General features: G+C 45.6%; 1 protein-coding gene across 1 annotated transcript in view; it reads left to right on the top strand.

Moving 5' to 3' along the window:
• The window catches only part of LOC143179414 (uncharacterized), a 137,428-nt gene that overhangs the window by 103,927 nt on the left and 16,107 nt on the right, over nucleotides 1-17,394 (top strand). The window contains exons 5-7 of the mRNA XM_076378629.1: nucleotides 154-1,067; nucleotides 6,971-7,260; nucleotides 16,429-16,777. Of these exons, the coding sequence (XP_076234744.1) occupies nucleotides 154-1,067; nucleotides 6,971-7,260; nucleotides 16,429-16,777 (1,553 nt within the window). The remainder of the gene's footprint in view (nucleotides 1-153; nucleotides 1,068-6,970; nucleotides 7,261-16,428; nucleotides 16,778-17,394) is intronic.

Below are 17,394 nucleotides of genomic sequence, written 5' to 3'. Positions count from 1 at the left end.
TTTGGTGCTCGTGAAACAAAGCGCGCAGTAGGTAGTTCCAATTTGTTAAGAGACAGGCTGTAAAAGCGCCCTTTGTTTCGCCGAGGGCGACGTAAATAGGCCAAACGGTCCATAAAAAAGACTGTTTGAAAGTGCACTGTGCCGTTTTCCCAGGACTCCGGCAGTTTGCCGACGGAGACCAGCGCGTTGGTTCAGGCCGCGGTGAAGTGCATCGTAAAGAGGAGCTTGGACCCACCGGTCCCCTATAACGAGGAGATCCCTGGTCACTGTAGGAAGCGTCTCGAGGATTTCGGCAAGTTGTCTTTGGCGGCGCTGAGGGAAGGCAGATGCTGCTACACGGAGGCTGAGTTAAGAGCTCGGGGTGGCGGCATCGAGGTCACCAGGTTAGGCTTCCTGACCAAGGGCCTGACCTTTGGCCAGCGACGGAAGCCAGACCTCTACACTCCTGTGCATATGGCTGTGGCAGAGTTCCTGGCTGCCTACTATCTCACCTCCGTGGCTCAATACGCGAACATACTCAGAAGAGAACTCGAAGGATTGCCTTCAGGGATTATCAGTCATCTGGCTGGGCTACTGGGACCTAAAACACACCTGATCCTAAACCAACTCTGCCCCTTGGAGGTACCTCCTAGGACCGTGTTCTCGTTGCTGAAGGCAGCTGGCGCCTCGGATGGAAACATCTCTGCCGTATGTAGATTAGTAGGGGCTGGGCCTGGGTTTGGACCAGCGCCCAACGAGAGACCACCGGCTCCTCTGGTTCACACCTCGCCCCTGGAGCTCGAGGGCTGGGCGAGGATCCTCGAGAGTCCAGCGTGCACCCTTGAAACCCTCGAGGTGGTCTTCCAAGTGGAAAGGGGCTCCGATCCGAGGTATCTGGACGACTTCTTCGAAGCCCTTGCTGGGAACGAGAGCGTCAAGCTTGTCAGGATCACCTCGCTGCTTGGGCAAGAATTTCCTGCGGACGAGGCGCCAAGGCTGGCTGGCCACTTGAAGAGCGTCCTGGGGAAAAAGAAGTTGAATGACTTCGAGCTGGTCATCACGTGCTTGGAGGAAGCTGCGCACGACAGGTGAGTGATATTTCTTCATTGTAATTTATATGAGAGGATTAAAGTGTAGACATATATAAAATCTAGTTGAAGTGTGTTAGCCAATATTGCCTAATTCTCAGTCGGGAAACATTTTCTTGCTTTGTGCCTCGGGGACTTGATATCATATTTCCGCTTCCTTCCACACCCTTCAACTAAAAACTCATTTCTCGCCCGTCCAACGTTCTATATTTGCGCGAACTCCGACGACAGCACGAGACCGAAAACTTTGCTCGATACTCGTCGTTATTGCTTCCCCCGAATCCTCGGAAAAACACGGGAAAATCTCAGAGCGCCCTTGACACGTTCATGCTCAAGGCGGCGCAAGGACGAAATTGTTCGATGCTCAAAAACGAAGCTTTGCTTGCATCGGTCTTAGAACAACGTAAGTTGATAAAATCGAAGAAGTCTGCGGGGGATATTGTAGCATTGCGACACGGGAAGAAGTTTTCAAGAGGGCTAAACTGAAACACTCGTTAAGCTGACGGGGCAAAAACTGTCGGACTGCCGGGCAATATCGGAAAGTGGATTAAAAAAGTTTGCTCTAGAAAGGAGTCCGTGTACACTGCACACGCAAATAGATCAGCTTTTAACTTGGCTCGAGAAGCTGGAACCTTGTGCAAGCTAAAGATACTGGGTGTTTGTAAAAGTTGATGAATTTGTAAAAGATGATGAAAAGTGGCTTGAACATCCTTTCAATCAATTTCTAAGTGGAAAGGAACCTAAAGAAAGCTGTATCCTTTAATTCTAATTTCACCTAAGAATCGTGCAGCTTCTAAGTATCTTAATCTCCAAAATTTTATTTCTTCGCTGTGGAAACACTCCGTGCGCGATAATAAACTCCGACCATTGCACGCATCTCTTGCAAAAATTTTTTGCCCACCCCCTTGGACATCGTAAAAGGTCAGAAAGTAAATTAAAAAGTTTACTCTGTACCCGCATGACAACGAAGAAGACGTTTACTCTGGCTCGTAGCGCGGAACGGAGGGCTGGAAAAAAGAGGGTGTTTACCCTGCGAGTGGAGCACGAATACATACGCGAGGGTAGCGTGGTGCTGCGAGCTCGCATTTGCATAACTGCTCTGGTCTCTCGTGCGCTTATATTGGTCATGTCAGAAGTCTTGGTTTTCAGAATTTTTGGCGATAAAACGAGAACAGAGGCTTGCAGGGTGAAATCGAAATTCTCGGGTCAGCTGCGCGTGATCGTAATGATAATTTTCAAGCATCTCTCCAATCGTGCTACTTTTCTTTTCCTGAGATTTAAACTGGAAAAAAGAAAATTAAAAAGTGGGCATTAAAGGTGATCGTCTCATTCCGAATGCACTTGCTAAGGGGGTAAGTTTCCGAGAACTCGATGAGAAAGTTTACCGCTCCTTGATCATTTTATTCCTCGTTATTGCTCACCACTACTCGAGGGGAAGCGAAGAGGCAAAGGGGGCGTAAGCAGATCTAGGAAGGTCTGAATATTAACAAGGACAAAGTTTTAAAGTGCGCTACGCTAAAACCAAATTGAAAATTGCACGTCGCCCCCAATCCTTCTAACAAGAAACTTTGTTTATTTATCCTGGGGGTGGTGCAGAAGACGCCGGCGCCAGTGTAGCACAGTTTTATTCGTCGAAGCGGAAGACGGCGTTCAAATTGCAAATGATGCCGGAAGAAACGTTGTTGACTCACCTCGGGGCATGATACGTCTCTCATGAGAAACATCCGGCATCTTCTGAAACAAAAGCTTTCCACCCCTTCGCCGCCCGTCGATACCATTAAAATAACTCGAACAAAACAGGCGTATCCTTTCAGGAAGACGTGACTACTGTAATAGATGAATTCAAGCAGAGCACGCCAGCCACTTTTCTTATACAAATGATTCTGTTTTGAAGGCAGTTTTAAAGCAAACAATTCAAAGCGCTAGAAGGACGGAAGTTGTTCGACTGAGATTTTCATTCTCATGGGGTGGTTTCCAAGAAATTTTCAATTCTCTCGCGGTGAAACTTCCCTGACGGCCGACAAATATATATTTTGAAGAGGTTTTTCACATGTGGCGCCACCACGGGTGGCGAAGAGGCCGGAATTCGATATTCAAAGCACGACGCGGCCCGCCAGCGAACACACCCCCTCCTCTCGAAGTGCAGCAACAAGAGCGGTGTAACAATGAGCGGCCGCTGAGAGGGGTTGAATCGCGACTGCACAAAGTCGTGGCGGAGAAAAAGTCGAGAAAGTGGTGGAACAATATGCTGTGAAAGAATAGAGAAGCTTTTTTCAGGGGCTGCTGAAGGGTCGTGAAGGGCTAGTGTCGTGGCCCGTGGCGAAAAATTAAAGGGAACGCGTGGTAGTTTTCATAGTCGAATGCTGGTCCAAATGCGGAGACCTTCTTGCGACTCTGTCTAGTTTTTCTTAACCCTCAGTCTCCCTTTCCGCTTCCTTTCTTCCGTTCTTCGCTTCTATTGCTGCCTCTGCCACCTCCTCGATTCACGACTTATTTCTCTCACTTTGATACTTTCATTTTCTTTCGCCACCCCTTCTTCGCTCGTCTGCTTCCCACTGTTGCTCGTTTTTGCTTTTGTCTGTGGACTTTAGAAAGTTTTCGGACCATTCGAGAAGTTTACGCTCGCGGGCGCGATTCATAATTTTCCAGAGCAGCTAGATTTTCGTCCTGGAAACACCTCTCGTGCCATTCGTTCTCGAAACACAGAGACGAGGCGCAATCAAATCGTTGATTTTTCTTTTAATTTTATTCCCCACTTTCTTTTTAATTACGCCATGGATATCTCTTTTACTTCCACTTGGATCTTTCATTTTGCTTGCTTGTTTCATTTTAAACTACAATTTTGGAATCTTCTCGCGTATCCTCGGCTCTTTTATTACTCGCCCTTTCGTTGCGTTTGTCTCCGAGTTACCACATGGTTACGAGGGTAGAGACAACATAGTGAGAAATGTTGATATCGACTCTCTGAAACGTGCACGAACAACGGTGGAGTCCAGTTATGATTATATTTTTCAAGTCTGAATCAAGGATTTGTAATATTCTACTATTTAAATGAAACCACTAAAAGCTTCGAAATTTGATAGCGCTCCCGGGGCAAAAATACAAACAACAAGCACCAATGAATACAATATTAAACAAGGGAATACAATACCTGTCAGATTTATATTCAAAGCACAAGTAGAATAAACCAATAATTAACTCATCCGTCGTGCACACTCAACTAAAAAGAGATACTTGGGAAAAATCTCCACCAGCATGTAGCGAACTACGAAAAGCGACGAAGGAAGGAACATCCAACTGCTATTGGCCTCGAGGCAGAACATTCCCAACCCGACATCTCATTGTTGCGCATCGAGACCCTTTTTCTCCCCTTTCTCTGCAGTGTTCCTCGCCGCCGTTGCTCCATCGCTCCTCTGTCATCGATGAGAACCTCTCAAAATTGGCTCGCGGTCTGCCGTGAGGTGAGCACGTGGAAACCAGCGTCGACCCTTCGATGGATCGAACAGATACAAGCCGAATAGAACGAAGAGAACGAAAAGGAAACACGAGTCGCCAGAACAGGACCGTCGCAATATGTTCCATGGCTTGTTCCGTCCTTTCAATTGCCCTGCAATTTCGCTCGTCGCTTGCAGAGCATTCCTCGCGGTCTCAATCGTTCTCCCAGTCGAATTCAATCGGGGGAGAATTACGAAAACGTCGGTGGGAACGTGTCGATACGTGGAACCGAGGAAGCTGCCTGCTTTCCCAGAAATTGTGACGCTTTAACGTAATTAACGTGTGCGCAGTGAACGCGAAAATTGCTTTCCCTCGACCTTCTTTGAGAATGGCGACTCTTGCTTCAGTGAATGGTGAGCTCGTGTTAAGGGAATTCTATAACACCTTCGGAACAGATAAATTCCTTCTTTTGCCCCTTTATGGTCGGACAGGATTTTCCTTCTTGGCAGATGGCGCGTTACGGGGAATGCTAATGCAGCGTTTAAATAGTGAAAACCTTTTCTAAAGCACTCCTAGCCCTAGATCTTCGCGAGGAAACAGTGTTTCTTAAGAAACGGAAAGAGAAAATTTTATACCACTGAATGCATCGTAGAAGTAAAGAAGTTCTTGGGAAATGAACTGCAGCTGAAATCTTCAGAAGCAACCGTATGGAATAGAACTCAAGCAAAGAACCGAAATTATCTGAAATATTTTTAGGTCCTCTTGAACCGAGTCCATAACTTCGGTCCAAAACCATTGAAATCGATTTCTATGAAACTCATCAATAAGTTTCTCAGAATGTAGTGATAGACGTTGACGAAGAGGTTCCATAAAATTCTCGTCGAAATTGATTACCTCGAGCGCAAGAGTGACTGACAACTGATGGAATATTTCCCCTGGCTAGTGCGTGCAAGTGATACCGGGCATGCTCGGTCAGACGCGCTCTCAATATTCAAATACAGGCTCTTCGACAGGGTGGAAAATGGATGTCGAAGCGGAAAATTGGTCTCTCAACTAATTCCCGAAGCGTACCTGTGTTAACGACCGAAAATGAAACCGGAAACGGATCGTTCACGATTTTTCTGCATAAGTGGTATTGATCGTGCTTGGTCAGACATACCCTGAAAAATACTTCAATACTTCAATTTTTATAATAAAATGAAATTTGCTATTGTTTCGCAAAAACTCGCGTGTCAATAATAAAAACTGTAATGATAGAATAATGCATATTCTCTATTGACGTAGTATTTTTCAGACGAACGCGCCGTTCGCGGGTTATTCGATCGTTCGTTAACTCCACTCCAATGCAGACAATAATAGCGCTGCGTACTTTAATTAACTTCGAAAACGCGATTGCCTACCCGCTGTTATTTTAATTACGAATATATCGGAACCGAAAGCAACGCGACGCTTTATTTGGTGAATATAACCGCTCATAAATATGCACGCGCGGCTATTCGCGGCGACGTTTCGCGTTTGTTTTCACGTTGCAAATTGTAATAACGTTTTTCATCCGTGCATTCCGCTGGAACGGGGCAAAGAACACGATAGAAATTTTCCTCTGATCCCGCGGCAACTCCACCACCACCGACCATATCGCTTATCGTTCACAGTAAAAGTCCCTAGCCGACATCCTGCCCCCTCGCGCAGCTTGTAATGCTGGAGAAAATCCAGACTCTCGTTTGCAATTCGCCGAGGCGAAGCGACTGCACACGGTTTTGCATAACCGTTGCATACACACGCAGCCTTGGCGGCTGCCTCTCGAAATAATAGCGAATAGACAGCGAAGTGAGCATTATACATGCATAAATCTACAGGGGCGAACCTCGTGTCTTGAACAAATTTGCATGTAAGGCCACTTGAGAGATAGAAAGAAACTACTCGCGAAAAGTGCACCCTCCAACTGTTCGGATCAGATTTACTACGCAGTAGAAGGAGATGCCGATACCGAATGAAATTCCAGGGGTTTTTGCAGATTCTACCGATGGCCAGATGAGATCTAGGTATGTAGGTCGCCCCTGTCAAACTTGTTTTCATCGATCCAGGAATCCCGGTCGCATTTTGAGCTTCTTCGCCGGCGTTTCGCAAACACTGCAGTTCCTCGTATCGGTAGCAGTGTGTCAAGCAGCCACTGATGAAGAAAACTGCGACGCTTGCGAAACGTTGGCTGGAAAACTGCAACGGTCCCTTGACTTTCGCTGCGCCCCCTTTTCTGTCCACGAAACTGCAAAATTTCGGTCACGAGGACTATGGACACGCTTAATGCTTGCTTACGTGAGAGAAACTTTGATCAATCGTCTAATAGAGTTTGCATTCCCAAGCTTCCCAATATGTCCATGTCCAATTCCTTGTCCAGTTTGAATTAAGGCGACTGCGGTGCATCGAGGTTGGCATTTGTAATGAATTTAAGCATCGATCTACTGTTTCAGACTGGAGTGCGTGGTGAACGCCCTGTGCCGTGGACTGAGCCACGCGTCAAGCAGCCTGGCACGACTGGTTCTCGACATGAATCTGTCAGGGGAGCAAGTGTCCCGAGTCTGTGAGTCTCTTCGGAGCTGCGTTCAAGTGCAAGCGCTGCACTTGCCCCATTTGGGCTGCGGCTGCGAGGGCCTGGCTTCTGTTGCGGAGTTGCTGAAGGAAAGGCCGCTACTGGCGTTGAACCTAGTCGGAAGTTGGGGCGCGAAGAACGAGGATCCGTCCAGCTCTGGAATCAGTATGGGTAAAACCTAGCCATTACTCTTTTATTTCGTTTCGTTCGTATTATGGCTTTGCTCTTTATTAGTTAGATTTTTATTAAATTTCATGAAAACCCTGGCAGAGAAATCGAACAATATGTTTGAGCCAAAGGGAATCCCTATATGCATCGTGTTTCCAGTAGAGCTTTCGGTTTTTTGTAGTTTGAGTTTAACGCACGACCCTTTCGCTCGCAATTGCATTTCATTTGCATAAACGATCAGAAGGGTTCGAAGTATTTCGTATAAAATATGATAGTACGATAAACGTGGATTATCATTTGTAACTCGCACGGAACCGCACGCGCGCATATGGCACGCGATTTCAGAGTTCCTCGTTTCAGAAAATCGACAACAGCCGAAGTAACTTTACCGCGAAACGACCAACTGGTTTTCGAGTTAGCTTAGTTTCCAACCGAGCGCCAGAGATATGTACGTTTCCCAAGGGGATGAGTCAGAGGAGGAGCTTCAACGGGAGCATGGTTCATCGGTCACTCGATCAACGACCATAAACTTGAGCGTGAGCTTAACGAAGCCCCGGGGCTTAAGACAGTCACACTTAGATGAACGACCCTTGACCTGTCTCGTTTCACCAGGATTCTATCAACCTTAGCTACGAAAAAAGCGTGTCGATTTTTAATTTTGATACGCGTTGTTTCGTTAACACGTCCCAGTATCGGGCGCCATTAAAGCCAATTTGCATGATAGCGTCAGGAGATTCATTATTGTTAAGCTGCAGTCCTATGAAACTGCGAGCTATTGCAATTAATCTATACAGAGATTTGGTACGAAATTCTGAATTTAATGGATCACTTAGGTGACCATTCCGAAAATTCTGGAATGAAGTACACTTGCATCAAAATATCGAGAAGATTCAAATGGAAAGCAATAGTTAGATGAGAAGCCCAACTGTAAAGGTCGAGATACATGGGAATACACTTCCATAACGAGCAGAGTGTCCAAAAACAGGAATACAGAACGTGGGTGCCATTACCTCAGCATGGTCTCGGAATTAGAAAGTTGGAATTAGAACAGTTTCCAGCCTGCGAGCACGCGAATCGGAGAACGCGCAAGTTCCCGCGGCATTTTACATCGCGAGAACGAAACTTCAACCCCTTCGAACTTTAAGCCATACCATTTGCCCCGAGTTACCGCGGCTACGTGGGGGCGGAGGGGCAGACGTTCAATTTATGAACCGGGATGGGTTTTCTCTTGCGCGAAACTGCGAGCTTGAGGTGTCGGATACGGCGATTCGTCCTAGATAACGTATGCTAAGGGACATTCTCTAATTTACGTTGGAATTAGTTCCCTCGTTTCACTTGCGACAGATAAGAATGACTACTCGCAGTGAGAAAATCTTTCACAATTTCGTCATTTGGAATAGTCAGTTAACATACAAGATGCTTTACGATAGGTGTTAAAATTTTAAAGAGTGATTCTAGATGGTAAAATAAGAAAAAAATGAAGACAGACAAAATTTAGTTTGGGGCTTCGTTTCCCAGTGATTAATTGGTTAGGAAATGCACAAAATTTGTATGACATGCGCCTGATTTGGGACTTATTCTACTATCAGTATGCACCAGCCAGGTCAGACAGTGAAATCAGCAGAATAAGTCCCGAGTCAGGAACCTTGAAATGAGTAGAATACGTCCCAAGTCAGACATGATGAAATCAGTAAATTATTGTAGGCACTGAAAATTGCTAATTCTCTATACATACCTGCACACAGAGTAGCTCACATGAACTGTTGAGTTCTTGCACAAACGCTAAATCCGAGAAAATTACGAAAAGATATAATAGGACTTTACCACGAGCGATAATTACGACTCAATTAAAGCGACAGGGTAATCAGCGCTCTCGAGGGACTTCTGACGTGGAAACTTAGTCGATGCAAATCGCGATCGATCGTGTCGTCGAGTTGCCAGTAGAAAGCTCAACGATCGGACGGCCCGATTATGGAAGGCCTTGCGGTGGATCGTCGAGTCGCTCGTAAACTTCCAATCGGGGGAATAAACTTTACGATCGACCCTAGTTCTCGAGCGAATTCTCTTGATTTGACGGAGTCCCCGATAAGATCGTCGCCACTCGACCAACCTCTCTGTTTACGTAGTTCAGAAAGGAGGAAAAAATTCGCGGCAGCTTGAATGGAATAAATCGCGAGGGTGTTTTCCCTCGGAATAATAATAATTCCTGAATTGTCTTCTCGAGGAAGATGAACACCGCGCTCAAGGGGTGGTTTATGCGCGGGATCTTCGCGCAAACGACACTTTCCAACTGAATTTCCGCTTGCAAATAACGTATTAATCATCTCCGGCAGACCCTCCGGGATCTTTGTTACACCCCTGCTACAACCCCGCCCTCTCAACTGCCTTTTAACGTCCTCCACCTATTCTGCCTACCGTCGACCAGACTAAAGTGTGTCTTACATGAACAATGCAGCAGTGAATTTAAGAAGAACAGAATTTTTGGACACTTATTTAGGAACTTTATAGCTAGGTATACTACTTGCTAAGTAGGAGAGTGCTAAAATTGCTATACATATAATTTTCCTGCTTGTGGAATTTCAAGTAGGCGAACATAAATTTATAGGTACCTACTTATTTAGAGATCGATAGATAGAATTTTACTACTCAAACTTCATCTCTCATGAACCCCTTGACAGACTCTTATCACAAAGTAAATGCTTGGTCCCAAGTATTCTCATCTCACAGAGCTGTCATACCCCCTTCAAATGATTCAAGCGTTTGAACGACCTTTATCATCTACCCCTAGCCTCGCTCCCTTAGACAAACGATGCATCTCAGGGTTGATGTTATCGTCGTGGTTGGTGATGGTAAACACTAGCAAGCCTGTACACGCGTGTTAGAGTTGCAAGGTTGTTGCTTCCTCGCAGCCATAGCAATTACAAACACCTGAGGCAACTTCGTCGCCAATTCCTGTGCAAGACCTCCCAGGCATCGTCCGACGGACGTAGAACGCCAAGACTTCTTGTTTCCCTTGTCGAAGGAACAACGAGATTCTCCGAAATTGCCGGTCGATCGGCGCGCGAGCTTAAAGTAGCTTGTTAAACTCTGTTTTCTCTATTTCGGGATTTAAAAGGGTCGCTGCGCAGAGAAACCTGCCCTCTACTCTCTCGAAACACTCGCGAGTATACTTTGAACCGAGTTCGAACGTCCTATTTGTTGTCTTCAATGAAACTTCAGGATCTTCGAATCTCAGAGCTCCCTTTGACTTCCTGGAAATCGGAAACTCCTACGAATCAGAATTTCAACTTTCCTCTATTTTCTTTAAACGGATAACAGGCAGATCGAGTTCACTTCTGACAGGCTGAAAGCAGTCCCTCAAGATTCTCCTTTCGGTCCCGACGGCAAATCGAAAGCAATCTTTCTCGAGGCGACGACGCCGAGTCTATAGCCGCGTAGACAAATCAAATCTTTCGGTTTGACAGTTCTTCTAGAGAACTCGTCGATTTGTTCTTCTCTCTCTTTTCCGGATTGTTCGATGATATATATATGTACATGTCAGGGGTGAAAATACGTGAAATAGCGAGGCAACTTCGATTCACCCCGAAAATCGCTGTTTCTCTTTTCGTTATTTCTTTAACGACGAATGTTATTCTCATTGCGCAAGCAGCATTGGAGCTGCACAGTGGGTTGATCTTGATCGTTACGCGATTACTAATTTTCTAGCTTAAACGATAATTAAAAGAGTCTAGTCTGTATTGGATAACTGGTACTCAGCTCGCAAGCCAATTGAGCTTTAACCTGACCACCACAATTTCAATATACCAACATGAAATTGCTCTTGCACGGCAGCTAAGTGGTTCCCACGGCGGGATCGTTTTCACCACGATTCTAAATACGATTAACCTCATCGACGTCGAAATTCCTTCCTCCGTAGCACGCTTGAAATTACAGCCTTACTGTTTTCCTTTTCTCTTTGCGCGGGTCTGTCGATGGTTGCCCGATAAGCTTCGACGTATCTCGCGCGTATCTGCGTGCACCAATAATATCGAGCTTCGCGAACATCTGCGCAACATAGTATACTCCCAATCTCCCTTCCGGGAACTCGCTGTTCCAGGTTCAATAAAGCTTGCCCTGTAACCGAGCACGCCTATTTGCTTTTGCTGCAGGATTCTAATCAATTCCCTCCGTACCTGGCCTCGATATCTCTTGATAACGACGCAGGAGCGGACGGAAAGTAACGCAGTGACGCGAAGAGAAGCGCTTCATCACACGTGCATATGGGATCTAGGGTAGGCATCCCTTTGATTAACGAAACGTGCAAGATTCTTCAATTTTGCAAGGAATTTAATCAATTGAACAGCATTTACTCTTAAGTAAGATCGCTCTGAGTAGCATATGTTAGACTTTACTTGTTTTTGCTTTAAGAGTTCTGTTCATTTTCCAAAGCACTTTCGGATAATTCAGTGGATGATCGACGACCTCTCGAAACGCGTGCAGCGAATAGCCTCGTCTTGATTTATAGGTCACTGTGGTTCTTGCGCCTGGACGGCATCGAAGTGTTCCAATACTGCACTAGCGACCACCATCGATTGTCCCGTTTCTTTGCACGGTTAGTTACGGAGCATCGATTCCTCGAATGCAGCCCCGCGAAACGGTCGTGCAAGCAGTCGAACGATTGAATCGGTCGGTGCAATTGATTCAAGAACGACGATATATAAGCTCGACATATTGCGTCGTTCGATTTTACATTTCGAACAGTAACACAATTAGGAAATGTCCCTTTGTCGTCGATAGAAAGTAGAAACGTCATCCGGAAGCATAAGCTGTCGCTCGGCGTAATTGCATCGCAAAATGTATCAGCAGAGAAAATTGCATCTCTTCGACGTTGCAAATCGACATTCAGAGTCTTCGTAAGTGGCAATCTTCGATAATTAATTTCACGAGAAAATTAGAAAGAGGTTGTGTACGATCAAAATCAATTTCGATGTGAAATATTTCACATGCCACGTTCCGCTATCGTGGCATGACAAATGGATGCTCTTCCTTTATTCATCCTCTGAATGAATCACGTAATTATTGTCGGAGCCGTGACACGCGAAACATTCGCGGGGTTTAATGAAATCCAAATAGATATTTCGCGAAATAGAGCCGATGGGAAGAGAAAAGATTTACTCCTATCGTCAGACACTATGCTCGCTGTGTGATTGTCGCTTTTAGGGGATATATTGAAATAACTAAGAAGTCTCTGACATTTTATAAATTTGAATATTTGAAAATTTGAATATTTGAAAATCTGAAAATTTAAATATTTGAATATTTAAATATTTGAATATTTAAATATTTGAATATTTAAATATTTGAATATTTAAATATTTGAATATTTGAAAATTTGAAAATTTAAATATTTGAATATTTAAATATTTGAATATTTGAATATTTGAATATTTGAATATTTGGAAAGTAGCCAATTGAAACTTTTGCCAAATAACCCTGTAGATTCTTGTAGAACTTGTAAGCTCAGAAATCTTATTCAGAAATTGCTCCGTTCACTTGCGATTCAGTTAAAACGCGGCAAGGAAGATGTCGAGTTAATGACGTCGCGTTGTTGCCGCGAAAATGCCAGATCTGGCGACAAATTGCCGATCGATCCGGTTACCAGCGGCATAAGCAAACAGCCCGTAACTCGAAGAACTTGAAGCACCTTGGTCGGAACTATTAACAGGCTCCTCCCCTTACATCGCTGAAGAACAACACGGACGCGTTCGTAGATTGCGTTAATGCGGGATCGCTGAACGTTTGCTCGCGATCCATCCGCGAAACTTTCCCGAACGAAACTTCTCGTTATTAATGTCCCGAGTTCCACCAGTTCCCAAGCATACTATACGCAAGCAGAGACACTAGCTGATGGCTGTTCTTTCATAAACCGAGTTACGCGGAGCTTTTGAACCGATATGCATTTATCTTACCATCACCATACTCGTGAATCTTTGAATCAGTCTTAACCATCCAATTACCAGAATGAAACTCCAAGAAGTACGGAGAAAGCACATTACCCGAGACTCGAAAATTCACCAGTGCAGAGCTAAGACCTCAATGAACCCCGAAGGAGCGATTTATACTTTTCAGCAATCCCTCTAAGCAAGCAACGAGCCAGCACTCTGTTACTTCCCTAGATTAGTTGTTTCCGGTCCATAAGCCAGGGCAGAGTGCAGCCCCAGGAGAGGGTTGTCTCGTTCGGTTTTCACTATTTTCACCGATAAATTGTTTCCCCTTTTCCAGGGTGCAATTCCACTTGGGTCAACGCAGAACCGCGACTGCAGCAGGTACCAGCGCACGTAATTAATCCACCGAGGGACACGCGACTGCGTTTCACGTGTCCGCTGCTCGTGCACGCGTTTCAACCGTAACATGAGTCGCGCCCATGGAGAAGCTGCGCTTTGAATAAGACGGAAACGCGGTCGACGTGAAACCTAACCGAGCGAGCGTTCGTTTCTGCTTCGCGGTCGTGCGCGATGATTCGAGCTCCTCGTTCTCGAGTCGCAAACGCGTTTCTTGCTTCACAGTCTGATGTGTCGGGCTCTGGTCGAGCGGAGAAAGTGAATTGAGCGTGATCCGTGAATGATCTTGACGAGGAACCCTTCGAAGATGTTGAGATTTAAATTTTTATAAAGGCAGGAAAATGTTATTGGTCTCTTTATGCGCAGGGCGAGACAGCAGTAAATCTTTCGGCAAAAAGCAGAGTTAAACGAACTCGGAGAAACGAATACTCGATCGTGGAGGGAATCGGCGAGGAGAACGTTCCTATTCAATGTACCGTGGCCAATGGAAGCGGCCATTACCACGCTTTAGAACGGGAAATGGTTTTTGTCCAAGACACCGCGGTCCGAGCGCAAATTCGTCGTCGACTGGCGATAAAAACAGTCCAGTCGATAGCAGCCAGACAATCGCGCTAAACCAATTTATCAGGAAAGAAAACGTCAAAGACATTTCCTTATAGTAATTTACATTAAGTCTACTTTGAGTACAAACACTGGGTAATTAACCACTTAATGTGGAGAGTAAAATAGCAAGTTAATAATTCCTACTACTTCCTGCCAGCAACAAGTAGAAGACGATATTATTATCATCTCTCTTAAAGCCCTTTAGTACTTCCCTAATTTGCATCCAGGAACCGATGTCTAACCATAAGCACTGTCTTTCTAGGGACCAGTTCCATACGGTTACTACCACTCATAAAGAACGATTAATTCCACCCCCATTTCGTGGCTACTTATTACATTCGACTAGCACTTCTATCTCGTTACTATTACTCGATCCTTGTAACGCGAAGCTTCCTCTAACGAGAGCTGACATTCAGAATTTCACTAGCAGAAGTTCTCCAACGATGGAGTCTCATTTCCTGGCTCGAACCGAGGCTTTTCATTTTCCTCGGAACGCTGGCGGTAGTTTCGCGCGAGACGTCGCGTAAAATCAACAGAAATATTAATACAAGCTCCCGTCCCCTTGAATTACAACAAGCCACAAATCACCAGGGAGGAGTTAATGAAATTTTGGTTAGCGAAGGGCGTGTAAAAATTCTTTCGGGACGAATTAATATTCCTTGCTTTGGGATTCATCGACGTGACCAGCTTTCTCGAATTCTGGTATTCCGTGGCGAGCACGTACCGTCGCCACTATGAGATCACGTCCAAAAAGGAGTTTGTTAACTTCGCTCGAATCCAGGAGCAGCGGCGAATTAAACCTATCGCAGGACACAGGTCCACGAAAATGTCTGTGGTTCTAATAAGATTATCGTTTCTGGGAACGTTCCTGACCTTTGTTCATCCTCTCGATTAAACTCCCCGCGATTCGAGCGCTAATCAAGTCGCTAGTAAAAGCTCTTCCGGAATAAAGCGTCCATTACAGTGGGGCTAGATTTCTCTTTCTCTTGGGAAAACTGTTTTCGGACTGCTAGATAAGGGTAGCAAATTTTCGCGATTTCTATAACCCAAATTATATATAAAATATGGTAATATCTTCGAGAAATAGTGAGTCCGCGGTTGACCCAGTAATTTTAAATAAAAGTCACACTATCTGAAGCCAATCTCGCAGGAGAGAAGAAAACGACAGAGAAACGGGCAAGATAGCGTCGCTGTTTATCCCCGCATCGCGCAACTTCGCGTAAACTTTTATCGACTGGCGCATCGCGACTTTATAAATTCTTCCTGGGACCGCCGAGCCCGCCTCGACTCGTAAACATTTTACACTTTTCATTCGAAGCACGAGCTGATGCGTGAGTTAAAGTTCCTCTTGGTATTCATGATAATATTGTCGTCGACAGATAAAGTAGTGGGATTAGGCTTTAAAAAATCGCGACGGTAGTGCCTGTAAACTGGAATACTTTTATTGCCAGTGAAACAGCCCTGTGGCGGGTTGTAATACAAATTTTAACAGGAAATCGAGCGATCTTGACGCCTCATGAACCTACAGGTCTTCCAACCGAGCTTGCTTTTATTTATCAGTACATTCACCCGCGCACATTGTTCTTCATTGACGCTATTATCTCGAGGCAGCGTTCGAGTGCGAGGAGGAGGGCCCTTAATAGAGTTCCCTTCGTAACCGCTTCCTGCCTGCATTCGACTCCGGTTGCTTATTTTACGAGCCGCTTACCGACGTGGAAGCCAATGACGTTACCTTTGCCGCTGCTAGACTTCGTTTATATTAATTCCGCGCCACGGAGGCTTTACGGTCGGTAAACTCACTCGAACTCGCTCGAACACGCTTAAGGGCTCACGGTGTCTCGTCTAATGCAGTCTAATGTCGCTGACGCTTATACTGTAACGCGGAACCTGACGGTCTTCCTTGCGAACCGAGAACCTCGTAGACTTCTGACGGACAAATCGTGTTGAAACGGAGAATTTCATTTAATAGCTGCGAGGGAGTGAGCACAGGAAATCCTCCAACGATTCCCTAGCTCGAAGATTAAATCTCTGTCGTGTAAAACGAGCTTAAACTCGCTTTACTCCTTCACAGATTTCGCTGTTTACATTTCACTATAGACAGAATTTAACATCGAAGAGCTGCGAACGCTTCTAACCCCTTCAACCCCTTTCAAACGCACCCTTCTTTCAAACCCAGCGATTAACGATTAAACGAGCGTTTAATGAATATCCACCCCACGGAAATAAGAACGTGATAATGATTGCACAGGTTCGGGGTCCGGTTCCGGGAGCAGTGGCTGCGCATCCAGCACCCTTGGCACGCTACCCCTTAATCGCTGCTACTCGTCCCTCCCCCGGGGCGCTTTGGCAGCCTACGGCAGTTTAACGAGGCCCGCCACCCTGCCGCGGCTACCTCTCGGGCTTGGCCTTGGTCCCGCGCCCGCCACCGGAAACGGGCCACTGCCGCAGAACGACAGGGACAGGGACAGCAACGGGAGTAGCAAGAGGAACAGTGATAGTGTGCTGTGCCATCGTCTGCCGCTTCTGCACCCTCTGCCCACTTGCGACGTCAGCAGCCACCAAGGTACCGGCTTCCACGAGATCTTCAACGCTATCAGGTGAGGAGTCTGGGATTTTCGCTGCTGCTATAATAATTAATATTCGTACGTATAAAATACTGTTCCCATGGATAATGTGGTTATCCAGTGTCTTTGATAGGCGAAATATGACTCTTGCCACGTCAGGATTTGGCCACCAGTGTCCTGTACCCCTTTTTGACTCAGTATAGGTAATAGATCATACCGTTTGAAAAACTCTTTGCTTGAACTTATCGCTTGATTTGCTTGAATTCCTCAATGTTGGTGCTTCTACTTTGCTTCCCCAATTAGTCAAATTTTCCACTTCATAATTTTCTCGAAACGCGAAGAAAACCTAAAGAAATGAGTTTCCCTTAACAAGCCTCTCTAAGGCTTAACTTCCATAGCGGTTACCAGTTTTCCTAGAAGTTCTCGAGATTCGGTTCTCGAACGACCGCCGAATGAGTTATGGAAATTAAGGAGACGAACGAGAATGGTCATTCAGAAAATTATACGAAGTTCCTGCAGACCTTTCCCCTTCCGGATGGGCGATTGTTGGCCGAGAAGTTTAAGGGCGAAAGGGGCCCGCGAGTCAACATCGTTCTCGCAAGGTCGTAGAAATTGCGAAAGTTGTTCTCACCCTATCTCGCCGTCGAGGG

This window comes from Calliopsis andreniformis, chromosome 5 (genome assembly GCF_051401765.1).
Source record: "Calliopsis andreniformis isolate RMS-2024a chromosome 5, iyCalAndr_principal, whole genome shotgun sequence".
Taxonomy (NCBI): Eukaryota; Metazoa; Arthropoda; class Insecta; order Hymenoptera; family Andrenidae; genus Calliopsis; species Calliopsis andreniformis.
This window is presented reverse-complemented; position numbering and strand designations above follow the sequence as displayed.